A 16,754-nucleotide genomic window follows, 5' to 3' on the forward strand; every position below is an offset into this window, starting at 1 on the left:
GCTCTCAAAGTTTCCAGTAAAAGTAAACACATCTGCAAAATACGCAGTTGCTTAATGACTCTCAGTGTAAAATGCTAGCATTTGTGTTATATGTATTTCAGGTGGAACCGAATAACTATTCCCCTTCCCAACGCTGCATTAACGAGTGACACCCGGATTCGATGGAGACAAACAGGACCAATCCTTGGAAATATGTGGGCAATCGATAATAGTTAGTATGCTTACCCATGGTCATGATACATCAGAAGAGTAAATTTTTATATGCTACTCCGAGTAAATGTATTTGCCATAATCACAAGTCAAAGGATTTTCAGTTAAATTCCTTTTCTTCTCATCTGCACTTGGTAGCAGGCACATTTTGAAGCTAGAGAGGAATTCTGCTATTTGAGAAGACAATAGCCCTTTGTATTTTTTTTAATTGAATGCTTTCAAGGAAAAGATATTGGTGGCAAAAGCTTAATATATCATTTCCTCTGACTGCTTAGTCCTAATTACATAAATAGGTACTACACTGAGCTATTAAGGACATGTAATGTGCCAGCCTAAGCAACAGCTACAGCATCGGGACATATTTTTCCTTCTAGACATAGAAGACCTTCATAAAGCAATGCTGCTACCGAAACAGTGACAAAAATTTTGCATTGTTTACAGTATCTTCAGGGGGAAAGTACCATCTGTTTTAGGGTACTATTCTTCTTTTAGAAAATTATTTTTCACCTACCTGTTCTTTAAATGGATGTGAAGGAGCTTATATGGACTTGTATAATTATAAAACTTAATGCAGAGGATAAGCAGGGACAGTCTGGAAAGGAAATACTTTAAAACACAGAAAAAGTATTTAAGAACACAGGATAAAGTAGATACAGTGTATGAAATGCAGATGCAGAGTTAAGCATGATTGAAAGGGCTAAGCATGAGAAGGTGCAAAATTTTTAGCTTGCTCATTAGCCTTAAATGACTTGGGACTAAGTAAACTACATTCAGAATTTGTTTTGTTAGGTGTGTGATGTAATTTAAAGGTTTAGAATCGCCTGTGAAATTTTGTAGTGATTCCCAGTAAGTTTTGGTATGGAGTCTGGGAATAGTAAATATTTACCTTTTGCAAAATTCTTAAAGTAGACTAATACCTAGTTTTGAAAAGCAAGTCTTTAAATCTGTTAATGTAATGCCACAAATGAAAGTTTTTCACGGAAAGTAATGAAAATTATTCTCTTAATCGTAGTAATGGGATGTAGCATCATCTTGACATTCTGGATGTAATTAATGCTTGTCTTTAGAGATGATAACATACATCAAAAAAGAAAGTAAAATGAAGGGAAAATTTAGGTATATAAACATAAGAAGATGTCTGTAAGCATCTGCAAAGATGAGTTGCTACCTAACAAAGTGGAAACTGTAAGTGTTGGAGACACTCATAGATGTTCACAGAAACAAGAGCAAGATGAAATCAGTTCAGGGATCCCAATCCTTTACAACAGGACAAAACATCAAGACTTTGAAAATCAATGGACAATTCATGTGTTTCCACTACCTTTGCTTATAGAACAAAACACAATTCCATCAAAGATGCTGCATGCTCCAGTGTGTACTGTCTCAAAAGAAGTTTTACCAACCGTCTGACTAAAAAGTGCCTGCTCCAAAATTTGTTTGAGGTGTAGAACCGTGATACAGGAATCAAGTCTTAAAGATGAACATGTTTCTGAGGTTTTGCATGCCTCCTTTGTTAGATACTAGTGAAACTGAAGCTTTACTCTGTATTGTAGGGAAAGACTTACACTGACAAGCCACTCAAATTCTTGAAGAGAGGAAGATTTTCAAGAATTCCACACTCTGACTTTTAGCTTCACAACTGTTTCTTACGTGAATTAAGTTTTAAATGATATCTGGAAGCTGGCCATCTTTTAGAAACACTGGAAAAGTGCCAATTTCCATAAAGCTTTTTAATTTTGAATGACATCATTACATCTTTAACCCTTCTACTTTTACCACCCCCTCAAAAAGACCTTAAAAGACGCAAATAAATCAAACAGACAGAACAGAATTTTTGCACCCTGAAAAGTGAGAAAACCTAGAAATCACATGAAATAGGATGGGGAGTTAGTTACAGGGAATAGCTAACAGTGATTTAGAGTGCGTCTGCCAGAGAGTACTGACACACTGCTGTGATGGGCAGCATCATAAAACTAGGAGATGGAAAAAGTAGTGCTTATTATATATTATTTTAAATTGGTGGCTATTTGGACAACATTCCAAAAGTCACAGTGCAAGTGGATAACTCCAAGTAATAGGCATTCTTCAATAGAATTGAACCAATTCATGGTTAAGTTTCAACCAACCTATTCATGGTTAAGGCCTATTTATCATACTGTATTGAAAGAACATTGCCCACAACTTATCGCTTTGGGCAACACCTTGATGAATGCTTTTCTTTGTAGTTGTGCATACTGAGATTTGTTCTTCTTTCCATCCTTCATATTTTTCACAAAATATCAAAACTGTCGATTAGGAGTCATTATAGGTAGATGAGATAAAAGAGTAAAACAATTCTGGAGTATTTTTGAGTGCATATGATTTGAAGCTTTTTCATTTGAAAGAATCAGTGAAAGTGTATGATATTTTATAGTTACTTAAGACATACCAGGGCAGGTTCTAATTCCAATAAGTCCAGTGAAGTATGTGGATTTCAGTGAGAGAAGCAGTGTCACATTTCTAAAATCTGCAAGACTGCTATGGGAATGTACTAATATATATACTGGATTGCATCGCCAAAGTAAGATGAAGAAAAAGGAAGGCAAGAAAATGATCAATGCATAGGATATCATCTGATCTCATTCACAGTTTTAGAAAAATCAGGTACATTAATTAAAACATCACTAGTGTCTCAAGTCACAGATTATCCGTTAAGTAATATATTATACCTAGCTATCCTTGACACAGTCAAATGCATTTTATCCTTTTGTAGACCTCTTGCAGCTAGTGGGATTAAGATAAATACAATGATTGTATGATCAGGTCTGTATACTTTCTTATATTTGTTATATTCTGTTCATCACATAACATAACCCTTCATTTAAATGTGTTTTTTTTTTCTCTGCAGTTTATATTGGTCCATCTTGCCTCAAATTCTGCTCAGGGCGAGGACAGTGTACTAGAAATGGCTGCAAGTAAGAGTTATAATTCAGTACTTGTACTTAATTTCTATCACACAGTTCACTTGATGATCTCAAATGATTTTCAGTTCAGCCCTTCCTTTTTGAGATAGCTAAATATAAAAATAGCATAGCCTCCAGAATGCATAAAATTCACTGTCAAGCTAAAGTTCAATCTTTCTAAACAGCAGCATATTTAGTACTTTTTTATAACCTTCTTTTGGGAGAGAGTCTAAGTTCCAGTTCACCTTAAAGTATGCTACAGGGCACATTGAAATGTCAGTGATGAATGCTTTATATGCATTTATATGCACCTATATGAAGGTGATTTGGGACTGTATCACTTTTATATTAAATTTGAGGAAAGAATCACAGTTTTTATAGTTCTTATATCCCATAGCCTAATAGACCTCAAGTACAGAAGGCCAACACTCCACTTTTTTCTGGAAAGGCTTCCAGCCTAAAAAGGTACTTACTCAAAAGCAGCAAGCACATCCAAAATATTGCTGTAATTATTTTTAGGTATAATCGAGAGTGTGACCTACAGGGCATTCTGTTCTGTTACTCAGTTTCCTGTAATCATATCTGACATGCTACAGATAAAAACAAATTAATCATTTTACATATTGAACAACTGTAAACTATGTTGGCAGTATTTCTGTTCCAAAAATGAATAAAAATATTTCTGTATTGTGTGTTATGTGGAGATTGGTGGGGTGTTCATAATTATGATTTTTTTAAATTATAAAAATAAATATTAGCTAAAAGAAAGTAATTGGTGATGCAATACCTAAATAAAGTTTAAAGAGGTTCTTTGTCCTCAGTTTTGAAAGGGACTTTGTAGGCATCTCCAGTGCATGAACAGCTGCCACCACTGCGTTGGTTTGTCAACCAACCACAGGAGAAGATGGGCCATTAATTACACTGTTCAATCTTCCTCACCTGCAGGTGCGACCCTGGCTTTTCGGGGCCGGCGTGTGAGATGGCGTCACAGACCTTCCCCATGTTCATCTCAGAGAGCTTTGCCAGCTCCCGCCTCTCCTCCTACCACAATTTTTACTCCATCCGGGGGGCTGAGGTCAGCTTTGGCTGTGGGGTCCTGGCCAGCGGCAAGGCCCTGGTCTTCAACAAGGATGGGAGGCGCCAGCTTATCACCTCATTCCTTGACAGCTCTCAGTCCAGGTGAGAGGGAAAGATTAGTAATATGAGGCAAAGAAATTGTTGAAACATTCCCCTTTCAGCTACAATCTTGTGTATTATTAAACCAATTGTGTTTTAGCAGGAAGAAAAGTTTTTTAAAAACTCCTGGTTCCATATTTTAATGATGAGTTCATAGCCTTGCCTTTTTTCCTCCTGCTTTGTGAACAACAGAGCCCAAAACAGACTGGAGGGAAGTTATTGTAGAACTCAGATGGAAAATATGAAATGTTAATATCAAACCTGAGTGTCAAAGCCAAGTGCTAATTAATTATTTATAAGGTTGTGTTTATTTGACAGCTTGTGGCAGCTGATTAGATCCATTCACTATCTCTCCCTCCCTTTCAGTGCCTAATAAATAATTAAATGCTGTAATGATTGGCATTTTTTAACTATATGTGCCACATTGCATTACTCGACAGTAAAAACAAATCGCACTTACAAAACCCCATAACTGATATTTATTAAAATTTGTCTAGATTGAGAAGATCTGAAAACAACCTGGTTAGGAAAAAACCCCCAAAACACTATGCAAATGGTAGCCTATAAATATTTGTGTAATTCTGATCCAGGTTTCTGCAGTTCACACTACGCCTGGGCAGCAAGTCAGTGCTGAGTACCTGCAAAGCACCCGACCAGCCTGGGGAAGGAGTGCTGCTGCACTACTCCTACGACAATGGGATTACCTGGAAACTACTGGAACACTATTCTTATCTCAACTACCACGAGCCAAGGTATATGCATAAATATTAGGAGAAGCGTTATCTACATGCAGTTAATGTTGGTGGTGGTAGTCACTGCAATGCAGAGAGTAAGTACAGCTACCCACATGGTGTGGGAGTGGAGTGAAGATCTTTGACTGCACCCTGAAAATTGCCACTTTTCCTTAAAATTTTGCAGCTGATCTGGGCACTTCCCATTTTTCCCTGCTTCTGTAAAAATGAACACATGGATTTAATGGCATTCAAGTCTCAAGTGATGTGACAGAACAAGCTGAGGCAGTGCAGGATGAGGGGTAGAAATGTACTCATGGGAAATAGGGACATGTCTCTTCCCATGGAAGCAGCCACTTGTAAAGAAAAATTAACATAAATTATTTGTAGCTTTGAAGCCATAGATACCTTCACTACACCATCCTCTGGGATTAGGAGTTTTCAGGCAGTGCAGGACAGCTGAGATAAAATCTGACCATGAGGGTTTCTCCAGGTCATCAGGGAAATTGCACCTGCTCCCATTATGAAGGGGATTACATGACTCTGTGACTGTGCCTGTGGGTTGGACTTGGTGTCCTGGGAGGACTTTCTGGTAACTCTGCTTGGGAATTGTACAAATCTTGGAAGAAGCTGAACAAAGAGCTCATCTTGTCTAGCAGCACCTGTGTTCGGCATCAGAATAGAAAGAAATGTATCTATCTGATGTATTTAGAGAAGAAGGTGTTCTTTACTGTTAGATTTGTAAGACCATCCACTGCTTCCCATAAAGCAATGCAAAATCAGGAGTCTCCATGAGCACACCTGTACACAAGCCCAGAACAATATGGGCTGGCTCTGTACAAACCCACTCAGACCTGGAGGCATCCACCTTCACAGGGTGCTGCAGCAGAGCCAATATATCCCAATGAAAGGAGGTGCTCTGCAAGGGGCCACATAAGAGGCAGACCCGACAGTGACATCGTTGGTCCCATCCCAGTGGGTCCATTCCTGCCTGAGGGTGGCTTTGCACTGGATTGCCCTGCATCCTCTTCTCTACCCCTCCACCCAGTTCCAGGATAATGCCTGAGTCAACCCAGGGAGGGACTGTAGATAATCTGCAAGTGCCTTTAACTGTATTTAACTTTCATTATTTGTATTTATTGAGCTCAGATCAGCACATTAAAAAAAAATAGATTTCCTCATCCTGTTAAAACTCAGTAAAAGACACACAATATGTGATTAGGAGTAGTCTAATGGAAAAAACTTGTAATGTTAAATACATTTCCTGGGAGCTATAAGAACTACTCAAAAATCTGAGAGGAATTACTGTATTTGGTAGAAGAATACTGCATGTGGACTTCAATTTCTGAAGTTTGAAAGGTTTCCAAAGGAAAGATCCTACAAACTGGAACACTCATAAGCCTTCTTCAAAATTTCCTTTCCTGTCCTTTATTATAGTCACATATATATTTTATATGGCCCTGTTTCTAATTCTTAGATTCAAGATTACATCTGTAGGAATTCTATTTCCCTAAAGCTTTTTAATATATAGTACTATGAAATTTTTATAACAAAAAGTAAAATTCACATTCTAGTGACTGATTTTAATGAAGTTTAAGATAGAAATGTAGTAAATTATATTGGTGCCAGAGACTTTTTTTTCTTTTTCAGATTAAGTATGAAACACAATTTCTGTTGTTCTGACAGAGCAAAGGGCTAAGCACAACATACACAGGTTAGAAAGGTTTTGCCATGGGATATCTATCTACTCTGGGTCAATAGAAAAATGACAGATATACAAAGCTGAATATAATGCTGGCAATAATTATGATGAAGAACATGAACACCTTCTCATGTTATGTTGTCTGAAATTATCAGCATTTTTGGTAACATAGATCGACTGCTGCAAAGTTTGGCAATCAATCTATATCCAGAAATTTAATTAATCTTCAGTCATACAAAAAATAATTACACATTTAATGTTCTGCAGAAAAGGTGCATTTAATCTGCTAACATTTGACAGCTGCATTTTTCTTCTGAGCAGAACAGCAGTGGGTTTTCAATATTAGGTATGCGCATAGCTTGAAAGAATGAGATCAGAGCAAAGGTCTCCCAGCTGGTTTTTAAGAAATCTAATGGTAGTTGGTAATGTTAGTAGGAACACTTTTCTTCTCTGCAGCAGAAAAGTCATTAGCAAGAATCACCCTCCCTCTACATCTATCTCCAACAAATCGAAGTCAGACAGGAGAAGCTGTTATAACTGGAGATGTAGTCAGGTTCTGCATACTAACGTATGTGCCATATACAGTCATTTACACCAACGTTTTTGAACTTTGTTTGCTTAATCCCCTGGGATGATAAATTTATTTTAACATGTGTTAAATATTTTAACATCGGATAGGTGTATGTCATGATTTAGGATTTTCTGTAAATTACTGTCAGTGAGAATTAGTGTCCATGTGGATGAGCTTATGAGAGTTAAGGGTGAAAGGGAAGATGCAGGCATCAGAGACAGCTACCAGCAGAGAAATATGCCCAGGATTATAAGAGAGCATTAGATCACACAGGTGCCAAGTGCTTCATGGTGTACACTGGATATAGTGCTCCTCTTAGCCAGGGTGCCAGCTTTCCTCAGGTTCACCCTACTGAACAATGGAAGACAAAATCATCAGTTGCTTTTAGCATCAGTAGCGATTTTGTGTCATTTGTGCCTTTAAAAATTGACCCAAAAAGTCATAGAGCTACTGCTTATTAGAGAACCCTTGGTGGAAAGAAATTCCTTATAGTTTAATCACATGCCAGAGAATAACAGGTCTTGGTCTTTCTTTTAAAAGGATATTAAGTCATTCAAGCCTGTGTATTTGAGCGGCAAAAGAAATGTACCTGCCATACATAAAGCGTGTGCACTGCTGGTCCCATGCCATGGGGTCACGACCACCATCACCTCTGGCTGTGCCTTGGCACTGCCCTCTCCAGCCTACACCTGGCAGAAAGCAGCTCCTAGAAATGCCAGACATTTTAAGTGCTTCCCACCTGTTTAGCCAAGCTGTTTGATTTTTTTTTTTCTTGCTAATGGGTTACTGTATTCTTCTTTAAAATCAATGTGACATTAAACAACAGTATTGCAAATTTACTCTTTACAAGGACAGTTTAGCAAGTCATTTTTAAGAGTGTGGTTTTGCACTAAGAGCGCTGCAGGCACAGGAGTGTTTCATATGCACAGAACAAAACATTATAACAGACAGTTTAGAAAGCCTTAAATCTGGAAAAAAACTTAGTGCTAAAGTGTGTCCATTTTACCTGATTTGTCATTATATCCACATTTCCTCTAAGAGAGAAAGAAAAATATCAGCTACATGATGAGCTTGCTGAAAGCCCTTTTGCCAGAAAGTAATTGTACACCGATGGAGACACACGTCCCTGCTGCCAGTCTGTTTCACGACTCACGTGCATTGCATGGGGCACCATGGTCCTGGTGATTTATGGAGCTTTCAGGAAGGTGTTGTTGCTCTGGCAATTAATGCATGTTCCCTGCTGCTGTGTATGATAATTACTTCTGAAAATTAGATATTCTTAATTTTCTTTGCAGTTTGTCAATTACAGGTTTGTTGATATAGCTGCCATGACAAAACAGGTGACCTTGTATATCAAGAGAAGCACCCGGGAATCACCCCCAGTTGCATCTCTGTGTAACGACAGAAGAAAAGCATCTGCCGTGAAAGACTACACATAATCACACTGTCTGACAAGATGAACCTTTTCCACTTGCACATCACAATTTATAGGGGTGTGTTCTTCTAGGATCAGAGCAACATAGGCATGATGTCTGTGCTCTGCAGAAACAAGTACAGATGTTAAGAAGATGCATGTCTTCAGCATAAAATCCACTGAGTCTGAGAAAATGGAGCTGGAATTCATAAGTCCTTGCCAGCTGATCATCCTTTTGCCAGTCTAAGCTCCAGGCCTTCAAATAGAGGGCATTCAGGTTTCTTCTGGCAAGAAGAGCACCTTTAAATTTACAGAGAGCTCCAGAGTAGCGGCAAAATTTATAAAATTGGTGGAAACTCTTTTTTTCTGGCTTTTGCCCATGGCTGTCTTTCAAGAAATACATTGACTACCAAGACAACTAACAATTGCCCTGTCCCTGACACTGCTAGAAGCTATACTAGTACATGCTAAGGTATTTGTGAGCTGAATTTAACCCATGATTTTTAGGGTCATTAAGAAAAAATAACCATCAAATACATCCCCATGGAATTATTACAAACAACAAAACTTTCAATAATAATTTTGTTGTTTTCCAGAATAATTTCAGTGGAGCTGCCTGAAGATGCAAGACAAATTGGCATTCAGTTCAGATGGTGGCAACCATATCATTCTTCTCAAGGAGAAGATGTGTGGGCAATCGATGAAATCATCATGACCTCTGTGCTTTTCAACAGCATCAGTCTGGACTTCACCAACCTAGTTGAAGTCACACAGTCTCTGGGATTCTACCTGGGGAATGTTCAGCCCTACTGTGGACATGACTGGACTCTTTGGTGAGAAACACATACTCATTTCTGCTCTACTTTTGTTTTCTTTGTCTATTCATCCTGCTAAAAACCCAAGTACAAGTGAGTTTCTGGCAGCTATTCAGAGTATTTGTGTCTCATCCTCACATTATGCACAAAAATACAGTTGCTAATCTAATTGCAATTAGCAGTGCGTTTTTACACCCCATTCCACAGAGATTTATGTTTGATGGAACCTTGAATGTAGCATTCTTTCCCCACAAAATATTTAAAGAGTATCTTAATAGAAAAAATTTAGAACATTTTCATAATCTTAACTTGAAATCCAGTCAGGTTAATATGGGTTATGAAATAATCTTTTAATACAGATTCTGAATATTTTGTAAATGGTGCTCAGATCTGTTTACACAGACATTAGATTACACTCCAAAAAGGAAAGGCAGCAGAATGTTGGTAGAATGAACTTAGTCATTTGTAGTTATTTTCTCTGATATACTACCCATTTATTCATTTACACTGTGATCAGCATTGTGACATATTGCAATTATGCCTAAAATGTGCTGTGTATTTAAAACAAAAGCAAGAAAACACCACCTGTCTCAAAGGAAAAAAAAAAAAAAAAAAAAAGGCAAGAAAAGAAAAAGTGAAAAACAAAGAAAAAGAAAATTCTGTTCAGGTTGTGTAAAAATAATCTTTTTCAGTAAAATGTTAACCTTCTTCACAAAAGTTAAATTCTGGAGTACATAAGTGTGCCATTTGGAATTAATACAAGGGAAGTTCAATTTAATCTCTATGTTTTGATTAAAATCAAATAACAGTTTCATGCTAGTCTGAGCAACATAGAAACCCAGTATGGCTTTAATTGGCATAGATATATATATTTGGAGAAAGTACAATCACAGTAATTATAGAAAATCTCAAGAAAATATAAATAATTTTTGTGTCCCCATGGACTCTCAGAGAAACACTGTTGGAATTTTATTAACAAGTATCTCTGAACAATCTGATTTGACTTTCTGATCATCTGTCAAACTAAAAGGAGTTGGCTTAGCAGTAGGAACAACACTGAATGTGTTCTGCCAGTGATAATGAGGCAGTAGAAGCACCATTAACCACTTTAATAAGGACAAGAAAAGTACTCGCTGCTCATTAAAATGAAACAACATGTTAGGGCTCAAACTGTTTGCATCTTCTTCATCAAAGAGTTGGAATGAAAGCCCTTTAATGACATTGTTTTCCCTCTGTTGTTGTAAGACCAGTTTATCGTGGGGAAGGGGGTAGGTTATTTAAAATAGCAGCGGTTCCTCTGTTTTCCTCCTACGACTATAATCAGAATCAAAATAATAAACACTAGGCTAAATTCTCCATCCCATGTATTGGCTAGGATTTGTAGTGCTCAGTCATAGTGGAAATGTTGAACTTCCCACACATCAAATAAAGAATCAAAGCCTTTTCAATATTTCCTTGCTATTTATGTATAAGTATCTTTCATTATCACTGGAAGACATGAACTCTATCCTTCACTGACCTTGTTTCTCTCAAGGGAAATTTTTAAACTTACACAAAATCTCTACAAATGGCTGCTAGTTAAATTAATTATTGTTGGCTTTTCCCAGCTGTGAGTCCATTTGGTTCTCATTTTCTAACTCATGACTCCCTATAAGCAGAGTTTGCAGTAGCACTGACACTATCCTCTTGAGAAAAGACTGACAACTGCTTTTTCATTAGTAGAACTATGGTAAATATGCTATAAATCATTTTACAGGGTGTCATCCCCAGGCCCATTTTCACTGAATTGCCTCTAATTCTCTATTAGGCCTCTGTTTCTGCCTCAGAATCTGTAAGTCTGAAATATTTCCCCTTAAAATTGGGGGAAACTGAGGAGGGGAATTCTTATTTTATTGAAGAGGGAGGTTTTTCTGTTCAATATTGGGCTCCATTTAGAGAAAAGGGGGTTGTTGATATACATATGTTTTGAGCAAAGGTGATTTTTGAGTGTTTTATAATGGTCTATACTTGGAACAGTCACTTTATTTGATTGTAATCATCAATATTCGGTTTCAGATTGGTTCTTAGACTTTATAACAGCAAGTGTATTAAGTATGCTGAAAGGACTCCAGAACACTTCTAAAGTTAAATGTTTGATGATGTACATTAATTCATCACATCTCCAAACTCATCATACGCAGGCAAGGTTTTGACCCAAATGCCTCTGGAGTGTTACAGACTATTTACAGACACTTGCTGAAATGCATTTAAGTATGGATAAGGATGCTAACACCTACTCTTTTTTTTTTTTTTTTTTTTTTTTTAATATTCATCTGGACACAAATAAAATAGCATTATATAAATAAACTGTCTTCAGTCAGATAACAACATTATGATTTAACTCAATGTAACAGACAATAGAGTGTCCCACTGTCCCTGGAACAGCCTGTGGGAAGACTGTAAATCTTGCTCGTACTGAACTATCCTTATGGAGCAATGTAATACCATTGCCCTACGTCAGCTTGATAGTTTACCTGTGTTTATAAAATGTTTTGCATTTTAATTATTACTCTGTAACATGCAGAAAGTATTTTTCAGGTAATCAACTCAATTAAAATACATTAATACATTCAGGAATTACTTAGCAAAGTGGGTATGGTGTGACGTAAAAAGACATAAATGTCTTCTGCCTTTGATGGGAGCAAAGCTGGGGCTGGCGTGAGCGTTTGGCCATCACATTAATATTCTTGGTCAATGCAGCTTTACAAAACCAGCTGCATCCGTGTGGCTTTTCAGTATTCCTGAAAGTACTGGCCTTGAAAACACAGTAACTCTGGGGATCCCAGAGCAATTTGGAGCAGCACAGATTGGCTGACATTGGCTGTGATATCATTCCCAGAAGTACCAATTAGTTGGCAGTGCTTGGAGGGAGAGCAATTGTTCTGAGGGCACCTATGGGTATTGTGTTCCTGCGCCTCCGCAGGTCTAATTATATACGCACTAGAAACCAACTCACAGCTACATATCTATACAAAAATATAGCCTCTGCATTCTCATTTCTGAGGATTTTTTAGTTAATTATTGTTATGCCAGGGACATTCCTCTGTCTTTTGTAAAATCTGGAAACGTATTCCAGATGCATAACTCCCAGAACAAAGAAAACATTTGGTATTCCAGCAGAAGAGCATACCCCTAACCACATACACAGGAGAGCTGGAAAGCAAAGAAGTGGCAAGTAAGGTGGAGCCCCCACCTTTAATGCTACTGTTGTTCAGCTGGAGGCAATTTGTGGATGATAAAGGACTCTGTGAACCTATAATGTGATTTCCTCCCCTTAAAAGAGCTTCTTATGGAGCATCACAGATTGTCTTCATCTCATCACTAGCTTCCTTTGTCACGTTTCTTTAATATCCACTTTAAAGAGCTGTTTTCACTTTAAAATAGTGCTTACTTAATGTACTGTGTACAATATCCAGTGGCTAAGTTATTAAATGAAAATAAATATTAAGCTTGAAATGTTTCAATCATGACCTGAATGCCACCAGTAAAAAGGATTAGAGTTTAAGATTTCTTTTTCTAGTTTTACACCAGCAATATTGAATAGAAGGAATTTTTGTGTAGACAAAGACAAAATGAAATATTTAATTCTTTGCACCTGTGCTGACAACCAGTCCTTCACTTTTCTTCCCTCACTTTGGGGAAGATAGCTTCTGAGCAGGTGTTCATGAAACTGTTTAGTTTCAACATCTTTGTTCAGATGAGATTTAGATAACTGTAATATATTGTGCTCAGGTTTATGTGTGCAATGCCAAATAATTTTCTACATATAACTTTCAGCTGATTACACTGTACATTGCTGACTGATACCTGAAGAGGCTGGTTCTACTGGCACAGATTTCCCAAGAGGACTGCAGTAAAACTTTGATTTCCCACACCAGCCATGAAATTTCAAGTGGCATTGTGGAGATTAAAACTGTCAGACCAAGTCAGCTTTAACTTTTAAATTTGCAGGTTTTTGTCATTTTGAAAAGCACAAGATAAAGTTTGAAAGAAAAATAAATTCAGGCATTATCCAAACAAATTCTTCTGAGATGCATTCAGTTTTAACAATGAAGCCACTGACAACTGTACATTGTATCCTCTGATCAACTTAAAATTATCCATTTCATTGAGAAGAAAAACACTGACAATACTGACTGAAAGAGCAAGCAGTTGACATACAGTTTTCCAAGGCAACTTACTGCCTTCTGGTCCAGTTGCCCATGGCAGCTCCTCAGAAGTGGAGGGAATGCCCATCCACAGCTGGTTTGTGGTGTTGAAAGATGTAGACGGGGTAGTGTCATATGGTGCCATAAGTTGGATCATCCTTTAGGAAATGAAGCCACACAGTGCAAGGTCAGAGAGCAAAAAGAAGCCTGGATGTTAGTTTGTCTCAAGTAACAGGAATTTTATAATGACAACACCAATGTCAGTTTTCAGTAATTTCTTTCAAAGCTTTAAGGTAGGATGCTGACATTTATAGCCTAAGTGCTCTCTGTGGAAAGGACACTATAGAAAACAGTATGGGTCAGTGAATTAGTTTAAAAGAGTGTTAAGTAGTGCTGACTTGTATTCCTAGTCTTTACACTGACTTTGTCATGACCTTGAATTTTACAGGGGTAGAAGTTAATATCTTTTATTGTATGGTATTGAAAGATTAGGATTTCTTATTTAAGATGATAAAGTGTAACTTAACTCTACCATAAGGGCAAACTTGAACTAGATTATTCTCTTCATCACCACTGTACTGAATGTAGATTTTTACTTTTGCGTGTTGATTTGCAGTGATTTTCTTTAAAAAGGTGCAATCCCTATCCTAAATTTTTTACATTTAAGAACAGTTGTAGAAAATGAAGCTGAAAGGACCAGAATACTTCTGAAGACACTAACTAAACATCTCAAACTAAGGAGAGGAAGGCATTTTTCATTCTATGTGAACTTTCTTAAAAACATTGTTTTGAAGGCTAGTGTGCAGGATTGAAAGTTTAAGTTGTTATTACTTTGTCCTTATACCTCTCTTGCATTTGAATTTTTTTTTCCTTTTGAATAGCGCATAGAAGAAAAAACAGCATTTAAACTGAAAAAAACCTTGTAATTTCAAACTATAGTTGTGTTACCATGTATGCGATAACTGTGTACCTTGTATTGTATATAAGGCTTCATCTGTTCCAAACATTACTACTGACAAAATTATCTTATCCAACCCACTGGATAATATACCTCTTATATCAGTACATCTTGCAGAAAAGAAGCTGAAGATAGGTGATATTAATTCTGAAACACAGTCAAAAGTCAGTGAATGCACTGCATATAGAATCACTTGAAAATCAATGGAATGAAAAGCCTATGTAATAATAGTATTTTAAACTAAATGTAGTGTATCTTTACTGTCCACTGTTTGAATGAATTACAGCTGTTACTGTGATATGACCTTAGGCAGTGGACACTCCTGGGGAATTAACTTTCTTTACGTTGATTTTTCTGTACATTATCCTTTGCTTGATCCTAACTTGATCCTTAATACAAAGAGCATATAGTAAGAACTAACAGAATAATTCAGTGTTTCCCACTCTGGGATACATCAAGGTCTTCCTGGTAATTTGCAGAAGAATCAACAAAAAGATACTCCCGTGTGTGGTCTCATCCCATGTGCCAATTGGCAGAACAAAGAAGCATCACTGTCTTTAACCCAGAACCATTCATAATGTTCTCTTCTGAATTATTTTGTGAATGGATTCTGATTCTTTCCTTACATCTCTCAGTTTTACAGGAGATTCGAAGTTAGCTTCTAGCATGCGCTATGTGGAGACCCAATCTATGCAAATCGGAGCTTCATATATGATACAGTTCAACTTGGTGATGGGCTGTGGTCAGGCGTTTACTCCCCATATGGACAACCAAGTGAAACTGGACTACTCCACCAACCATGGCCTCACGTGGCATCTCGTTCAGGAGGTGAGGCTGGCAGAGAGGACCTTTGTCTTCCATAAATTCTACTTACACAATGATCATCTGAAATATACCTGTGGCACTGAACAAAGGAAGATGTTTTCCTCGTTCCCCTTTCTATAAAGAAATTCTCAGTTGGAATCAGTCAAAATAACTAATAGAAGTATTTCCACTGTTCTTCGTTATATGTGGAAGAAAGGTATCTGAGAGCCTGAAACACAAAATTGTGACAGGAATGGACCAAGGCTGAGAAAAGAACTGGGTCACAGTTACAGAGAGCTACAGAGTAATGGCTGAGATCTTTCCTGTGCTATTGCTTTGTTTTTCAAAGCAAAATGCATCTACTGTTTCCTGGAATTTAAATGGATAGAAATTCTTTCTGACCTTGTGCGCAGTCATTTCATAAATGGAAAGCGTATGCCTTCAGGGGATTGTAATGTAGAGCCTTTCATCCCCCATCCCTGGTTCAAACACAGTCCAGGGCCATAATGACTGGCTGTTTCCCTGTCTCTGCTAGAAGTGCAAATAGCAGTGTTGGCTGCTGTTTCCCCATGTGGCTCAGCCCTGTCTCAGCACAAATGCCAATAGCGCATTTGCCCATAATTTGTGCTTTTGTTTTCGCTCTTAGATGGCAAGCTGGACATTCCCTGGCCCCAGGGTGAACTAACCAAGGTCCTTTGGCTGCCTCCAAGTAGGTTCAGAGGCTGTCAGGGAACTTGTCCTGGTGTCTTTTCATTGTCTGCTCTGTAGGTTCACGGAGAGATTTATATATTTAGTCCCACATCTTCTATGAGCAATGAAAGCATTGTCCTGTTACCTTTTGCCCTGTTGTATTTTATGACGTTTACTTTGGTGGGCAGAGTAGAGAAAGGGCAACAACTGAATTTTTGAACAAAAATCCAAGTAATTGCTTTCTTACCTTAAACAGAATTCAGAGGAATTGTATTTCAAACAGTATTCATGTCTTTTATACCTTCCAGGCATCATCATGGTGTCCAAGAATAGTTCCTGGTGGTTGATGTTTGGGGTTTGTCCTTGCCATCAATGGAAGATCAGTTGCCTTCAGATTTTAGTGCTCCTTTCCTCTCTCAGTGGAGCTGAGTTCAGAGAAAAGAACTTGCAGCTAAATAAATTTCTCACAGCACCCATGTTGCTGTGATAAAAGAGTAATAGAGAAGGCTATTTGTAGTATATTTCAAGGATGTAATCTGGCAAATACACAAAAC

At 37.6% G+C, this 16,754-nt stretch overlaps 1 protein-coding gene across 2 annotated transcripts in view; it reads left to right on the forward strand.

The window, feature by feature from the left end:
- The window catches only part of RELN (reelin), a 295,831-nt gene that overhangs the window by 190,839 nt on the left and 88,238 nt on the right, over positions 1–16,754 (forward strand). For both annotated transcript variants that reach the window (XM_074903370.1, XM_074903369.1), the window contains exons 16-21: positions 102–211; positions 3,098–3,164; positions 4,098–4,331; positions 4,919–5,080; positions 9,343–9,579; positions 15,342–15,534. In XM_074903370.1, coding sequence (XP_074759471.1) covers positions 102–211; positions 3,098–3,164; positions 4,098–4,331; positions 4,919–5,080; positions 9,343–9,579; positions 15,342–15,534 — 1,003 coding nt within the window. The remainder of the gene's footprint in view (positions 1–101; positions 212–3,097; positions 3,165–4,097; positions 4,332–4,918; positions 5,081–9,342; positions 9,580–15,341; positions 15,535–16,754) is intronic.

This window comes from Athene noctua, chromosome 3, assembly GCF_965140245.1.
Source record: "Athene noctua chromosome 3, bAthNoc1.hap1.1, whole genome shotgun sequence".
In the NCBI taxonomy this organism is placed as follows: Eukaryota; Metazoa; Chordata; class Aves; order Strigiformes; family Strigidae; genus Athene; species Athene noctua.